The following is an 18364-nucleotide window of genomic DNA, read 5'->3' on the forward strand; positions in this document are numbered from 1 at the left end:
ATTCACAAAGACGAAAAATCATCAAAAGCAAGCTACTGTTGCAAGAACACTATAGACACAATATCAATTCTACTTGCTTTGAAAAGTAGAGTGTGGTACAAAGTACGCTATCGTAAGTCCTACCCTTTATGCACATGAAAAGAACACATACTCTAAGAGTAGTGCTGGTGTATACAGATCATATCAAGCACAAATTTTGAAGTCACTGCTCAACTTGAGTAATAGTATCTCGCTTAGACCATAGAACCACTTACATATGTGTAGAGTTGCACAGCCAGGCCCTTAATATTTTACATATGTTTTCTTTAGAAGTGTAGCAACGAGATTTAACAGTCATGGTCCACCTAACTAGACAGAGCAAAACAAAATCTGAAGGATTGTTTTAACATCAATTGATATACCTCGACTGATATTAAACCATGCTTTTTGATAGGTCATATTTTGTGACTAACATGTATGCAACAGCACACATATTAACTATTAGATCAATTAAAAAAAAATACAATTTTCATATGCTGAATTTTAGATTTTGTAAACCATAAAGCTGATTGCAGGTCTACAAGCTGAGAGTATTTTTTAATTGCATCTCATTTCTTTGTTGCTTGGATAAGTTTGCTACAGACAGACCCTATGATCAGCTGCTCATGGAAGAGACATCCAAGCTTGAGCCATTGCCAGCCACAGCTGATGACTACCTGCTTATAGTCACTGCGCTGTTGTGCAGAACCCCAGCAGCTGGACTGCATGAATGGTCCTGCTCACACCCCCTCTTCTGCTACCTCTGCCACTGGGTGGAGCAAACTGCTGCTGTGCTAGAGTATTTTAAATTGATACTGCAACTTCTGCAGTGGGTATCTGACTACAGGTGATGATTTTCCACTGACGCATGGAGTGCTTTCAAGAAATATTTTCAAGATATCATGTAGTGCTGTAGCATTCAGTAATTTCTTATTATATTAAATAATAAAATTGTGTTGTTTAAGTGAATTTTGAGTGAAAACACAAGGCAAGTCAGAAAGGCTTGATTTTTCTTCCAGCTCATTTATTCATTTCATTAATGACTACAGCTAGTCTCTCAAGCATCCAAGCAGAGATTTGGATTCTACAAAGATCTCTTTTGCAACAGTAAAAGCATTAGATGCATGTATCATTTTCTTCCTCCCCAAAGTTACCTTTTTTTTTTTAGTAAATAAATTCTGTTTGTACTTTATGTAGGAAAAAAAAATAAATTCTAAGACCAACTTGTCTTCCATTACAGCCAATCATTGCCTATAATGGTTGTCCTCTCTGAGGTATTTATGTTAATATATTCCTTTGTTCAAGTGCTAGTACAACCTGGAACACACTCTCTATGAACCTTTAATTCTTCTTCTTTCTTTCCATGGGTTTTCCACTGTTCCCACCAAATCTTAACAGTAATTGGACTTTTAAAAAATGTTACTTTTCCGTCTGATAGTTTTTCTTCCCCCATTGTGTCTAAAATTCAGTCTTCCTGCTAATGCTTTGGTTTAACAAAGTTTCTACTAATCCAGTTATAATCACACTATTACATAAATATGCATGCCAATAATTTTCTACATAGCCCAATCCCAGAATTTTAAAATTCTAAATAGATTTTTCTTTTCAGTCTGCCTTCTACAATCCTATTTCCCAAACTCTTCCTAAAGTTCTCATAAGAAGGTATATTCTATTGTCCTCACCCACATGTACATCCTATGTACTGCTCTGCAGCTGCACGCCAAGGTGGAATCTAAGTGCACATTGCCATTTCATGCAGTTTTCCCTTCGAGGGTAGAAAGATAGTTGTTGTATGCTTCAAAATGCCCCAAGTCTAAAGTAGCAGACAACTGGGACTGCAAGGTAAACTACAGTGCACACCACCCTTCTCTCATCCTCTCCAGCAAGCACACAAACAGCTTTCCTTAGTTCTTAAGGATATTAGGAAGATTGTAAGACTGTTTTGACTTATGCAAGCCAAGTCAAAGAGTTGGAATTCTATCCCAGTTTTCATAAAACATAAAATAGGAAATTAAAATACAAAAAACTGCACATCTGAAATTACAAACTATCCAATGAACTGAGAAACAAAACATATAGCAGTATTGTATTTAATATTTTTTTCTAGCTATAAACATAGTTGCATGAATACTTTTTATGCTGTAAAGCAATTATTACCACAAAAACAATTGCAAAACATGATCTCAGCTTTCAGCTGAACAACCATAAATCTGAATGACTGTTTCTGTATTAATTTAAGCATTAATATACCTTGATGCTGAATCAACTAACCTACGTTACTATCTAAACCTTTGTACCAATAGATAAAGCCATAGTTCTGTCCTAATTTTGCCAAATTCACAATCCCAAGTTGCAGCAACTCCCCATCACCATACACACATTGCTTTTGTATCATTCTCCCTATTGACTTTCCCTGACAGGACATCCTGACATAATGTACTTCAGCTTCTGCTGTCACTGCCACTCCTTCCTCACTCTTCTCCTTTTTAACTGCTACATATTGAATAGTGTTTCCACAATGAGACAGATCTTGCTAAATATGCATTTTTAAGAAAATAGGTCAAAATAGCAAAAATATTGGAACTATTTTGCCTGTTTTCTAGCTCTAGTGAGATAAAGTTAAGCTTGAAAGGAAACAACTTTAACAAACTGATATTCACGCCACTGTGTTCTGCTCTTAGAATCCAGTGTAAATAAAAAATAATGGCCAGACTAACGTTTTGTTCAAGTACTTTCTGGAATGAAAGTAGGAATGGGCTTATGACCACAATAAGAACTTCTGGGCATCACAATCCCAATTCCTTTTGGAAGTCAAGAAGATTCTGCAGTAAACTGATCTTGTGGGAGTCACTTTCAGGGGAAAGTACTAATGGACAGTTACTACTGGCTGTTCCTGTATCATCACACTGGACTCTCTTAGATGACTGGAAATGCAAGAGAAGTTGCTCAGACAGCAACAGAAAGGATTCTTACACTATTACAGATGTGACCCCCCATATCAAAAATGTCGATGTATTTTTCTTTCATTCATATTCACATTCGAAAACCTTTTGGGATCAGATACTGACTATAACAAATATTAGAGTAGGCATCTAAAGTGCACCCAAGAAACAGTCACTTAATCTTTTCTCTGGCCATTATAAATCCATGTTAAAAATTTTACATAGCTGATGTTGCCCTCAGTCTCCTGCCACCTTTCCTACTGCAGTCATTAAACTCACCAGCATTCTCGATGCTGCTCGCTATTCCTACCAATATGAATACTCCCTGTCTTCTCATTAATGAATCACTCCCATGCATTTACCTTTATAAGCAAATCTATTTGTCTCTACCATTTCAGTTTTAACACCTTAGGAACTCCAACCTCTGAACAGTGGTCACAACAATATTATCTCCTACCTCCAACGCCTTGACAAGGACTACGGTTGTAACAGACATCAATTGATTTTTACCTTTTATGTTTTCCTTTGAACTTTGTCTTGCTCTGATGGCCATGTGATTTATCAACTGTCTTATTGAGACTAATTAAATGATCAACCTAAGACAGCAAATGGACATTAAATGTACATGGAAATTTATATTAATATTAGAATTCATATAAAGAATCCTATCTAATGAGAAGTGTTCACAGACTTTTGAGGTATCAATATGGGAAAATGTTGTGTAATGCCTGTCTGCTTAATATATTACACACATATTAATATAATAACAATACATCCAAGAAAACTCAGAAATTGAAAAAGATGGAGAACGTACAAGAAAAAAAATCTAGAAATTTCAGATTTTGATAAGAACAATTTCTTGCAAAGATTTCATAAATGGAGAGGAAAGCTTGGAGTGAAGCAACGGAAGAATTTATATACAGTAAGCTTTAAGTCAACTTCCTTCTAAATATTAGAGAGATAGCTGTTTCTTATCAGAATGTATTTTTATGAGGATTGTACATAAGAATAGAACACAATTTTAGTCTGAGGTATAGCATTGTACAATCTTACATCCTATACTAATCTGCAAAACCATGTTCCCAAAAGTACCTGGATGTGCCTAACAAAATCTACCATGGGTCATTATTGCTAGGCAAATAAATTTTGAAGTAAGGAAACAAAGCTTAAACAGCAGCTCTTCTATCAAAAAAAGAAATCTTCAGATTTACAAGCTTTCAAAAAGGAGTCAAGATATGGAATTACTTCAACCAGTTAATGGGGGAAGCAGTCCATTAGCATTTGTCTTAATTTGCAAGGAGGACATGTTGAACAATTGCAGATAAGATTAACTGGAATTTAGGAAAAGAAGTCTCTCATTCAAAGAATTGTTTGCAATATAGGAGTGATCAAAGAAAACCAGAAACACAAAAATCTTGTCTCAAAGGTATCCCAGTAGATATGAGCATGCCAAGACAAAAATAGTGAAACTGTAGCATTTAGAGATTATTCTACACTAGGAAAGAGTTGTACCTTACAACAATATTGGTGCATACAGAGTTCATTGACTGGAATTTTTTTGCGGAGGGGTGCTCTTATGACAACCATGGAACAGCACAAAGGAAATCTTGTGTAACATACCCATCCAATAGCAAAATATTAAGCTTCTTTTAGGATGGAATGATATCAAGGGTGGGCTGCATAGAAATATATAGTGTTTATACAGATAGAAATAGGTGCATATACATGCACACACACAGGCACATGCAGAATTTATCAGGCATGAATAACTGCAATTTCTTAAAATATTGACCAATTTAAAGCACCTGCAATCCATGCAACATTGCTGATTCTCATTACAATCTTTGTGAGCATCCTATTGTCAAAACCAAATCATATTGATATTAATGTGGTCTTGTAAAAACTTTCCTACTGGTAGTTCTCCCATTCTTGAACATCTTTCTAACATTCCTGGGCATAAGCATTAGAAAATAAACCAGGTGACCTAATGTGTGAAATGCTTTTTAACTGTATAAGTGCGCTAAGAAAAGAAAAACTCCCACATTGATGTTTATCCTTATTTCCTAGGAGGTCTATCACCTTCAAAAAATATGAATTTATTGTTCTCATAGTTTATGTACGAATTATACACATTTATGAAGATATATAAACATTTTGGAAGAAGACGCTTCTTCATTAATGAAATTTCACTTAAATCAGGAAATAATGTAAGACATAAATAGTAAATAATTAGTATATAATTTTTAAAATGTTTAATTCTGTTAAGTACTTTAGAAGAATGTATAAGCCCAAGCTCCATCACACCGTACAGTTTAATTAAAGAAATACAAGAAAAATAGTGTTCAATAGATTATTAAAATAAATTATCTTTCCCGACTTCTTAAGATTTCACAAGCAAATAGAATTAATTCTCTTGTTTTGCAACGTAAAACTAACTAAAACTTAAAACTAACTAAAAAATACTTTGGTACTACTCTCATTTGCAAAAAAAAACCCCAACTAATAAAGAACTAATAAAATTAGATGCTTTATTTGCATGGGTTTTGTTAGTAAGACAATGTGTGACATAATTAAGAAACATCAAATCTGTTCAAGTTGCTGTAATATTTATCATGTAACCACTACGATTAATTCGGTGAAGAAATGCTGGCTTTCATAAGCCACAAATTTCCCTAAACCCACACAACATGTTACATCCTTTCACTATCACTCAGAAAATAAGAATTGTAGAACACAACAAGGAAAGCAATATGTACATTTTTATTAAATTTATCATTGTGATGCTGCAGAAAATTTGCTCAAATCAATCCATCTCCAAGGATTGAACTTTTAAATGATGGTATTCTGCATTGTCTTATACCTCAAGTCATTATTTACACACAGTCAGAAAGTATAAATTGAGCAGATTTTTACAATGTTGCAATATTAAACTAATTTATCAGTCACGGATTTGAAAACTGATTCCACAGAACTGTAATATGTCTATTTAAGACCAATAAGAATGGAAAGCCAGTTTTCAAAATTATAGTAAATAAATATTTTTTTGCAGAGTAGAATAACAAAATAAGGGTAGCTTCAAAAATATCAGCTGACACTTGAAGCCACAGTGGTAATAGGTGTACAGAACTTGATCAAATTTACTTACATTCCACTATCTCTTTGTATAATGAAGTTAGGTATTAATATGTTCAATGTTTCCGTTCAAAAATTGTTTTGCAGGTCTGTTTTACAATATTGACAGGCTTTACTTATTAAGAAGTAAATGCTCCTTGACCCTAGGCCAGAACTGGGTCTGTGAGAGTCACTGATCAACCTGATAACCAGATTTTTTTCAATATTGTCAAGAACAACAGATGTTTCAAAAGAAGCCTCCATTACTTTCCCTCATCCTGCTTTCAGTGCATACCTTGCAAGCTCCTGAGTTATTAGGAATTAGTTTAGTTCTTGCAATCACATTTATTTTCCCTCCAGTATGTTACAACACTGAAATAAAACATCTTTGCATTGCACTGAGTGTATTCTCCAAATAACTCCTGCCTGTTCAGCTGCAATCCAGAGTTCTACATAATAAAGAGTGCTGCATAATCCAGATTCATAACCCAGCCAGGCCACCTGTCAAGACCACTAACCTATCCCCTCAAACAAATCAGACCTAAGACCTTAATAGACCCTTACTTGATCAAACAATTTCATAACTAGCAATCACACAACAAAAACCGTGCCAACGACTACAGTTTTTCTTACATTCTGTAGGCCTTTGTACCATTCATTATTTCTATGAAGAATGCATTTTCTGTAGTGAAGCCTGTTACAAAAGTTCTGGTAGGCAATGTGGAAGCCAAAATGACTGAACTTGGAAGAACAGATAAAATTAGAAGGATTATGGAATACACAGATTTACCTGTGGTTAAAGAATACAAACTTGATGAGGGTATAGGACCTTCAGCAATCAGCTTACTAGAGTTGCATGGAATTTATTCTGAGGAAATCTCACATATATTACCAAAGGAGAATTAGCCTGAACAGGAAGCCTCTCATTAAAGGTTTACAGTATATCATTTTATTATTTTGAGACGTTTGTTGCAAATACACAAACTTCCTGTCATTCTTTCATTGGCATATTAAAGATCTGAAATGGATATATAGAGGATAGAGAAATGCATTGAAGAATATGGGATGTCATAGTTTTTTATTATGTATCTATTCTATAGTGCTTTTGGAAATCACTAATAGTTTGTATAACCTAATACCTGAAATGTAATTTAGCAGAGCCTTGAGATTCCTCTGGACAGTTCATTTTAATGACATCTATTTCGAACAGCAATGAGAAAAACAGTTACACAGTTTTATATTTTTACTGCAAAACCAAGCCTTGAAAGAATTAGGCACCTTTATAGCTGAAGTTACTATCAAAGGTGTCATTAGAAGCAACCATCGACACACCAGACAATTATTTATATCCAGCAGACAGAGTTTTATATAAAAATGAAAAGAAAATTGTATAAAAAGTTTTGTCATGAGACTGACTGAACTATTTTACACTCACTACTCTTGTAGGATGATTTGAATCTAATTTTACAGCCACTAAAATCCACTTACATTGCAGCTTTATATTAATTCAGCATCAGAGAAGGATGTGCTCTCTGGCTGACGTTATATGTGCACAAATTCATTATGAATTCTGTTGTGACATTTTTTCAGACCCAGGAGTGAGTTAATCATGAGAAATACTATTGTTGTAATATCCCCTAGAACCAGCCATGAAGAGCACAGTAGCAATATTTCCCTAAGGTTTATACATCAATCAGGAGAAAATAGTTCATAAAAACATTCACATTTTTCAAGGGAATTTATGGAAATTGTCTTTTTAATCATGGAAAATTTTGTGGGCCCTGAAAGTGTCTTGCTTAGCATTTTTAAAGGCAGACTGATGGAGTCAAGCTTGTGACCTCCACTGAATTCCAAAGGCACTTCTTCCCTTCCTGACTCTCTTGATAGATATTAGTGGTTGCACAGACAAGCAAATCACATATACAAAAATTATGGCTGTCCAGACTTGAGAACTCTATATATGTTCAAAACAGGAAAAGCATTTTTCAGAGGAAAGAGGCCTTTCTTAATGGAAAAAAAAAAAAAAAGGAAGAATTATTTCCCCCTTCCTCCTCCTAGACTTAACTTTCATTTTCAATAGTCACTTTTGCAGTAGTATCTTATTTTGGCTGAAGCTATTAGATATATACAGTGAATACTGAGAAACAGGGTAGCATATATACAATGTAATTAATTTTTTAATGCAATGGGGTTTTATTAAGTCTATAGTTTAATATATACAGTTATTAAAATGGAATAGTGAAGCTAAATTTACACCTCAAAGGCAAAATCACTCAAGTATTAATTCAGCTAAATTACTTATTGCTAGGTTTTCATTGTGCAGTTATTTTTTCAAGGAAATTTCTGTAAATAATTATGTTTGTCAGCTCCTGGCACATCTTATACCATTCTTGATGTAGGCTGAGATTTATTACTTCGGCAAATGAAATACCTATGTTTTTTAAAAATATCATGTATGTCCCAATTTATGTCTGAGAAGTTACGTTGTATAGTGCATACATTCCAACAATGGAGGATGTACAGGGCAAATCAACCAACCAATTAAATAATAAAGATATTTACCAGCCAACAAAATTACAAAAGACCCCGCCAAAAACATTTCTAAAACTATTACTTTTGTTCTGTCTCCACCAAAGCTGATAAGACTTCCTGTGCCTAGTCAGCAACTTAGCTAAAAGACAATATGGTAAAATTTCAAAGATGCTGGATTAAAATGGAGGAGGAGTTATTGGGTTGTCAGCAAAAGCCCCCAAGGGAAACAATGACAAAGACGAAATCACAGTCTGTTGTGCTCAGCTTCACAACAGACTATCCAGAAATTACAGTAATCAGGCAGCATCAAATGAAAAACAACAACAAAAAAATTATTTTCTTTGTTGCCCTTTGTGCTGTACACGTCTGAGTAAATAAAGTTTGTTTTGCATTTCTAACAAGGTTGTTGGTCATAGTTCCCTCTTAGAGGAGGTTTTCCCCTTTCTCCTGAAAACTACAGATATTGGTGGTCATGTTCTGGATTTCCTGATTAAATCCTAATTTGCAGACTAGCTCTTTTGGAATTAGAAGTGAGCAAATGATCTTCACTCACTACAACAGCAAAAGACACTACATGACATCTGCTGGAGAGTGATGAAAGTGATTAATATTGTTTGCTTTGTTGAGGATAGAGTTTTCAGACATTGGTAGCTTTTGTAATTGCCTTTTCCAACAATTCCAGCCTACCTTGCTTCAACAACTGTTCTGCAACAGCTTCTGAGTAAAATCCTAGCATAGAAAAAATACATTATTCACATCAACTAATTACATGCATACAAGTATGAAATAGCTGGCCTTAACTACTCCCAAAAGTCCCAGAGAAAAAAGAGCACGCATGGCTGGACTGTCAAGTGGTACTTCACAAAGGAAAAGAAAAAAAGAAAATAAACAAACAAAACCAAAACAAAAATCTCCAAAAAAATAACCAAGCGGAAATAAAAAACCACTCAGAAACCAGATCAGTACCCAGAGAACACCCTTAAGGAGATCAAAGTTCAATCAGACTCAGTTCACCCTAGAGTAGTTATAACTTTCATAAATCCATTTAATGCAAAGTTTCTGGGAATAAAAACTATACGATGAATTATTGTAATGTATTCATTTTGAAGTTTGATATTTCAGTGTCTTTCACTTTCATTGGCACTGAGTTCACACAAAATGGGAAAGCAGAGCAAACTGTTCTGTTGTCAGCTTTCAGAAGTGTTCACTTCTTCCAGAGATAAAAGTACAAATGTATTAGAAATGTAAATGCACCACATCTAAAAAGCTAAGATTGTTGAAAAGAATAATGTCAAACCTAGTGATGCCCCAAAAAATATATTTCCTACTTTGGGAAGTTTAACAACGAGTCAAAAAATAAAAACATGAAGCTGGACCTTTTTGTGATATTTGAAGTTTACTAAGTGTAAATCCTCCTGTAAGAGTGAAAAAACAGAGACTAGCAAGAGTTAAGGAAAGATTTCACATTTCCATGAATTCCCATCAAACCAAGAGAAGCATACTGATTTCTCTTTACAAAATAAGGCGAGGCCGCTCTACCAATACCTGTCATTTTGAGTAAAGCTGTGTTTGGTGCTACTGGTACCAAGGCTGAGATCAAAGGTCACTCATTCCACAAGTCCACACGAGACAACTAGTCAGATTTTATCTCTAGAATCTACATTCTCCCCTTTTCCCTCCTTTCCCCCAACAACAACAACGAAAGAAAGAAAAAAGAAAAAAAAAGGCAAAAAAAAGGCACTTAGGGCACTCAAACCTCAGTTTGAAAGTATATATTTACATATGCTGACAATTTTTAGAACAGGCTCCCCTGTTGTGATTTCATAGTTTGAGCCCTCCTAGCAAATGCTGTACAGCCATAGTATCTAGATGCTATCTACTCTAGATTTAAATGCCATAACAAGTCACAAAGATGGCTTTTGTTGAGCAAAATCCAGGATGTTCTTGCTCAGGAAGCTTCTCCACAGCTAAGAACAAAAGCAGAAGTAATCTTTTTTGCCCTTTTTTGTTCAGTCTGCCTCCGCTGGCATATGACATGGGGTCCTACACATGGATAAGGAAGGTGAGGAATACTACTGAAATACTTTTCTCACTTTCAAATTAAACATAGGGACAAGATAAATGGTAGTAAAATCATGCAGTTACAGTCATAGAACAGTGCTTTTAAATAGGAAAATGTTTATTTAAACAGTGAAAAATAATAAGTATTATATTTAATAGTAAAATATCTTATTGAACATGGAATCTAACAAGACTGTGTTTTCTAACAATATATATCTGATGTCCCTTCATTGAAACCGCAACTACCTCAGCACCCCCTACTCCATCTTCTCAGTGACCCACTGCCCTTCAACAACCACAGTTCATTATTTCCTCTGAATTTGCTTTCCCAACAGCACACACACAAAGTATTCCAAACTTCCTCCAACATCCCTGAAACAACAGCTGGGCAAAAGATACTAACTGCTATAATTTGTTCAAAGAAAGGAAGCACTGATTGGCCAGGCCATTATGCCATTAGGAACAGATATATGGTGAGCTCATGCTGCAATCTTTCCCTTAGAAGGATAATAATTTTTGTCCTTTTCCTGTAATATTCCAACATTTCATGAAGATTTTAGGAACCATGTAATTCTGAAGCCCCTTCTGTGATTTCAAAATTAATGGAATCGGCCACTGGTTTTAAACCAGTGGAGGAGGAAGGAAAGAAAAACTAGCAAATGAACAGAGTACAGTTGTAGAAGTGTTGATCCCTTAGGAACCAGACTATAGAACTAAGAAATCTTTTTCCATGGGACATACATTAAAATCATACACTATCTCACAGATTTTCTGACTACAAACACATCCATATACTATAAACTATAGTTGGATATAATTTCTCATGGATATATGCATTTTAATAGACTATCTGTAATTACTATAATATTTGCTATTGTAACGCACATCATTTGTAGGCCCTTGGATAGAAAAACAGTTGTCACATTATGGCAAAAATTTACCTTGTACGTTAGCTTGTTATTGGTATAATTGGGCACCCATAAAATCTTCCGAGTGATCTTTGCCACTTGGCAATCTATCACAATATGAGTCTGTGCCAGAGGTTTCTTCCCTATTCCCTTAAGGATGAAGATGGTTTCAGTGCCAGTTGTACCATTTCGCAGAATAAGCTTTCCCTGTGACAAAGGAAGAAGAAAAAAAAAGTTGCAGCACTGTAAAAGTCTCCTTTGGCTGCCAAACCAACTCCTTTAGTCTATTAATCTTAAATCCAGGCAACAAAGCTTGCTTACAAGAAAGTGTTCCTATTCGCATTTCTAGTTCTAAAGTAAATTCTGCTGTTAAACAGAGAAAAATATGAAAGAAATAAAAGCTTTTATTTTTGCTTTTTCTAAATTATGAAATTCAACAGTATAAAGCCTTCATACTTGTAAATTTTATACTTCTCAGTTTCCTCCGACAACAAATATCCAAGAAAATATGTTCTCATACACCCTTATTCCTCATATAAAATATAGTTTTGCTCAATCATTTCCATCTGTCCTTCAAAAATTGTTCTTCATAATTTTTTCAGTAGTTGAAGGATTCGGGGCTTTTGTCTTTTGATAATTCTATAACACTAGATTTCTAAACTACATTATATTTAGTTGTTAATGCATGCAGAAGGATCACTAATGTTTGACAGAACATTTTGTTTGTGTGTGTCTTTGGCAATTCACATATTTGAATAACAACCTGCAGTCAAAATCTCTCAGCTAGTATACAGGCAAAAATATGCATACTGCATTTTGCTAAAGGTGTCATAGCCTTTGCTCTGCTCTTCATTTTAGCATTCAAAATAGTGAATACTCTGATGGAAAAAGCAGCTTCTAAGTAATAGCTGAACTTGTAACAGAAATTATTTTATGAAACAAAGTACCCATCACCTAAATTAATTTGTGATGTCTGCATGCAATGAGAAATACTCAATGTTACTATTTTAGTACTTAGGTAGTAAAATACAATTTAATATATGTCTTTAAATTCAGACTAACACGTACATTTTTATGATCCAGGTTCAGAATCTCTACAAAGTAACTGGTCATTTCATTAAAATGGAGGTTTTGTAGAAGACCAAAAAAGGAAGAGATAATAACGGGTGGTGAGGAAATCTATCACAACTAATTTTCAGCTTTGCGAATTAGTTCTTCTGGTTTTTTACTTCAGCTACCAGGCAATCTTTCAATTTCTGACTCTCAAGCAGATACTTAATGTTAGTAAGTGATTAAGCACTTTCATAATTAGAACACTGTTGCAAATTTTATTGACAGATGCATCCTTTTCACACGTTGAAACTAATTTTCCTTTTACCTGTGTTATGCACTCAGTGACAGGCTTGAACATGAGAGGATACAGAGCTGTTCCACCTAGACCCACATTTATTAGAGGAGGGCCATAAAAACCGTGTCCTTCCAAAATTGCTTCAAGTTTCCACTCCTGGCTGGACATGTTATTCTGGTATCAAAGTAAAGATGTAAATTGGATTATGCATTGAAAGCTCTTAACATGCATTGCAGCTTTTACTTGCAGTTAGCATCAAATCAGAGCACAGTACCCACTTTCCCAAAATACTGGCTCAGAGTACCTTTGGGGAGAATAAAACATATTTCAAAAATGAATTAAGCTAATAATAAATCCCTTATTCCTGGCAGCCAGAGGTACTGGTACCCACACTATCAGCAGCAATACTGTCAGCAGGAATACTCATTAGAAGAATATGTACAAGTATCTTTCCCGTGCTGTTTAATGCTTCCCAAAATTCTGTCCCTTTTCCATCTGTAGAAAATCTTAGTGTGCCTCTTTGAAGTGCTGATGTAGTGTACTAGCATATACTGTCTGATTTGGTTACTGACTATATTACAGGATCAGTCTTGCTTACAAATTAAGGACTCCATCTCCAAAGGAGTAATTACAGTCCTGTGTTCTCAGAAACTGATCTTTCAGGAGACTAATCTATTTTAAAGAACGCCTGTCTTTGGTAGTATGACAGGCCATTAAGACAAGTTAGTCTTGCATCCACATGTGTCACAAGAGTGCACGTTTATAGTAGAAAGTGAGCTTTTGTAATGCATGCTTGTGGGCTGTATAAAAATAGTAAAAATAAAATAATGCTATCCAGCCTCCTATTATTTGAAGGAACTAGATGACCAAACCTCCAGTCTGCAAAAAGGTTAATATTCATTTGAAAATAAGAAAATAAACTGGCATTCAAGAGCAAAGACCTGCCTTGTCAAAACCAGAGAAGACTGATCTGATTTATGAAAAGAGGAAGTAATCCTTTGACCCATAATTGTCTTCATCCATGGAAAATTGTATATAAATGTCAGAGATAAACAAGGGATTTCAGGGAATAAGATTATACTTCAATCCTCGCTTCCTTCTTTGAAAGTCCCTCAAGCTCAGCTATCTTGAGCTCAGAGACTAAGAACCATCACCTGTGGTCATCAGAGCTAACCCCATGGCATGGCATGAGACCTTCACTATCGTAAAGCTAAAGTTTAATTAATATGTATGATTAATACTTAATTCTTAGTTGTTAAGAGGCAAATTTCCTAGAAGGTGAGCACAAATGCCTGTTCGGAATGTTGAGATCTGTTTGTATAGTGTCTCAGTTTTTCAAAATACTTCTGCAACTGTGGTCTTCAATTCTGTAACAACAACAGTTACATCATCTCTGGCAGAAAACACGGAAGAAAAAAATAAAGTCATTAACTGGTATCTTCAGGTTGAAAATAAACTGAAAGAGGAAAAAAGGCATCAAAAGATTACTTCTGTTCTCATGGTTTTTTTCTCCACAACACCAGGAACAACTTGATCCTTTTGGAAAACAGCTTGACCAGTTTTAAAACTGGCAGGTCATCACCCCTTGCTAATCTACTGTTTTAAAAGGTGGATAGAGGAAAGATATCACCATGATTGTTCTTTGGTAAGGAAAAGAGAAGGACAGTCAAAATTTGGGGTGTAAATTGTTTTATGTTCAATGATTTCTGGTGCTAGTGGTATCAGATGCTTCCTTTCATGCACACTAGTGATGATTACCCCAATAAGAATTTCTGCTTAATCTTGAACACAAAAACTTGTCTGAAGCCTGTTAAGTTAAAGAGAAACACAATCAATGCTAAAGGAGTCAGCATCTTTTCACAGGATGATAGGTGAGTAAATCCAAGGTGCATAATAAGGCTGCATGTATACGACCTGCACCTCTTTCACTGGAGAGGCTTAAAGTGAATGATGGAATAATTACTTTCATTTGAAGCTTGTGAGATTTATGGAAACTTCAAATGTTCAGCCTTAACTCCTATTTAAAAAAATAAACAATCACAGACTTCAGATTCAGGTGGATTCTTGTTCTGGTTCTGTCAATAATTTACTGTGTGGCTTTAAGTAAATCACTTGACCATATTCTTTGCTCCATTTATAAAGTGTTCCACACTGATATTACGACAGTTACATTGCTAGTGCCTGTAAAAAGTGCTTTGAACACTAAATATTAGGTTCAAGAAACTAAGTTTAGCAGATTGAACAATGCCACACCTCAGCTTCACTCTCTGTGAGTATGTCTTCCTCTATAGAGTATTTCAGAGTTCAGTAATTTCAATGACAAATATAAGTGCTAACTAACAACATAAAGTATGCACAAATTTCTGACAGATGCAGAAGAGAGAGCCAAGCATGGAGCGTATATAAAAAAGTAAAGTATCTGACTTCTTACCAGATTAACATACACTTCTTATACTGAACATGAAAGTAACCTTGTGAAAAAAATAACATGCAAGCATAAATTCAGTTTAAGATGTAAAAGGACAGGAACAACTCCACATTTTTATGTTTGTTTATTCATCAACATTTAATTTTGCAAATTTAGGCATAATATTTAGAGCAGACTTTGTGACCATGTGCATGCATTCCATAGAAAGAGACTAACAGACATAAACATTCCCTCTCTCACAAATACATACACACAGAGTATATGCTCCAATTGTGGTGCTTTCTATTTCCTTGCTAAGAAAACAAGCAGGACTTAAAAGTATAAAAGCATGGCTTCTGCATGAAATTTAAAAGCATACACTAAGGAACACTCAGAAGTGAACAACAACAAAAAAAGCGCCAATCTATTTCAAAACTCCCTGTTTAAACAAGGTAGCAAAAACCTTACCTTTCTGTGTTGGTAACAGATGTTTTTCAGTTAATGTAACACTCAATAAATCAAAGTTTCATAAAGAATATACAGATTTCTTAAAATTTATGCGCAAGAAAAGACAGAACTTTTTATTTTTCTTTCTTAATGAAATAGTTCCTCGGTTATTTTCACCAAGCACCCACAGTATGGTCTTTCCTCAGACATCAAGTCTCCATGTCTGCCCTCACTCTTGTCTACAAAATCTCATAGTGATTTTTCTATAAATTAACACACTAGTATTCTTCAGTGGCTCCAATATCAAAAGGTTACATCAAGTACACAGGCCAAACCACAGTTCAAATCTCCAGAAATATTTTACTGTTTTATCTTTTAAAGAATCTTTACCATTTCTCTCTCAGCCTAACCTCCTTCCCTATCATTTTTTTTCTTTTAAATAAAAAAGGTCTCTAAATTTTGAGCAATAATTTTCTGAGGGATATTCACTCCCTGGTTTCACTTCTCATGTGTCAAGGGTTTCATATACAAAATCGACAAGATAAAACTATATGTGATATACTGCTTATGCTTGCCCTATTTTTTAAATTGTATGTAATCTAGTTCTTCTATTTTACTCCTCAACATCTCTTCTTTTTTTTTTTTTTTCTTCTGAAACAATACATTTATTCCCTAGATTAAACAACTCCTTTTTCCACTTTCAGTGTGACAACATTGTTAAATAACAGATTAACAATTATCAGGACAGAAGTGAAACCTCAGAAATAAACCCACCAACTCATAATTTACTTTAAGAACTACCAGAAACTATATTTCCCAATAGGTTACATTATGTCCAATATGGACTTGAATAATAATACTCAAGTCAGTATTTACATGCATTTATGCATTTTACAACCATACAATTTAACAGAATTGATCTGGAGTCAAGTTTTTCAAAATCCTGAATCTTAGTTTAGTTTCTAGTAGTAAAGTGAACTTACTATTGGAATATCTTGAATGACTGGCTGGTAAGCTGGAGTTACAAATTCAAGCTCTGCTTCAGCATGGTCTGTATTCACTACACATTCAATTTCATAGACACGAACATCACAGGAGGACTTTAGAAGAATCCAACAATGGTAGCAACCAGCATTCTGAGGAATGAATTTTATAGGAAGCTCAACTGCATCACTTCTATCTAAAAACAAAACAAAGAAATTGCAATGTTGTAAAGCTTTTCAGAAGCACTGAATTCACATGCAGAATCTGGAAAGAGTTCCAATAAACTATAGGAGAATCTCCCCAGCAGTACATGCAACAATTTTAAACAAACAATAGAATCTTAGGACTGTTACTGTATAAGCATAGACAATTTTTTCTTTTCCTAGGAAAATGTATATTTTAGCATCCAGATAATATTTTCTATTGTTTTAGGTAGTGCACAGAGAGAAGTATTCTAAAAGGTCTATTAAATGTAGTAGAAAATGTTAATGTATTTCTGTAAATATCAAAAAAGCAGAGTAGTGATTATACTTCTGTCAACAGTTACCATGAGAGATATCAGCGACAATATAGTATATTTGGCTAACAGTAGCCCCAACAATGATGGAATTCTGTTGAGTTTAGTAGTTCTCATGAGAGCTATTCATTAGACTTTTCCTATGTACAATTTTGGATTGAAAGTCTGAGTCTCCAAAAATATTAGGAGTGTGCAAATTGGAACAAAATCATGACAAGTCCCATTTTCCAAATCCACAGCATGTAGGAGTAACTCCGCACAGTAATCTCTAGAGTAAGGAAGATGTCCTTAGGGACAAATTCGACCTGTTAGAGAGCAGTGTAGGGGAAAGGGACCTGGGGGTCCTGGTGGACAGCAGGGTGACCATGAGCCAGCGCTGTGCTCTTGTGGCCAGGAAGGCCAATGGCATCCTGGGGTGTATTAGAAGGGGGGTGGTTAGTAGGTCGAGAGAGGTTCTCCTTCCCCTCTACTCTGCCCTGGTGAGACCTCATCTGGAATATTGTGTCCAGTTCTGGGCCCCTCATTTCAAGAAGGACAGGGAACTGCTGGAGAGAGTCCAGCGCAGAGCCACGAAGATGATTAAGGGAGTGGAGCATCTCCCTTATGAGGAAAGGCTGAGGGAGCTGGGTCTCTTTAGCTTGGAGAAGAGGAGACTGAGGGGTGACCTCATCAATGTTTATAAATATGTAAAGGGTGAGTGTCAGGAGGATGGAGCCAGGCTCTTCTCGGTGACAACCAATGATAGGACAAGGAGCAATGGGTACAAACTGGAACACAGGAGGTTCCACTTAAATTTGAGAAGAAACTTCTTCACAGTGGGGGTGACAGAGCACTGGAACAAGCTGCCCAGGGAGGTTGTGGAGTCTCCTTCTCTGGAGACATTCAAAACCCACCTGGACACATTCCTGTGTAACCTCATCTAGGTGTTCCTGCTCTAGCAGGGAGACTGGACTAGATGATCTTTTGAGGTCCCTTCCAATCCCTAACATTCTGTGATTCTGTGAAATGCTGTCCATATCTGGACACAGCTAGGCCTAACACTTCTGCTGCAAAGACTCCTCTGCTCTTGCTTACAGAAAGGATCAGACT

The 18364-nt window shown here is 35.4% G+C and overlaps 1 protein-coding gene across 1 annotated transcript in view; it reads right to left on the bottom strand.

Moving 5' to 3' along the window:
* CFAP47 (cilia and flagella associated protein 47) overlaps positions 1-18364 on the bottom strand; it is a 311215-nt gene that overhangs the window by 139665 nt on the left and 153186 nt on the right. The window contains exons 46-48 of the mRNA XM_065651976.1: positions 16758-16954; positions 12951-13094; positions 11606-11779 (exon numbers count right to left, since the gene is read on the bottom strand). Of these exons, the coding sequence (XP_065508048.1) occupies positions 11606-11779; positions 12951-13094; positions 16758-16954 (515 nt within the window). The remainder of the gene's footprint in view (positions 1-11605; positions 11780-12950; positions 13095-16757; positions 16955-18364) is intronic.

This window comes from Caloenas nicobarica, chromosome 1 (assembly GCF_036013445.1).
Source record: "Caloenas nicobarica isolate bCalNic1 chromosome 1, bCalNic1.hap1, whole genome shotgun sequence".
NCBI lineage: Eukaryota > Metazoa > Chordata > Aves > Columbiformes > Columbidae > Caloenas > Caloenas nicobarica.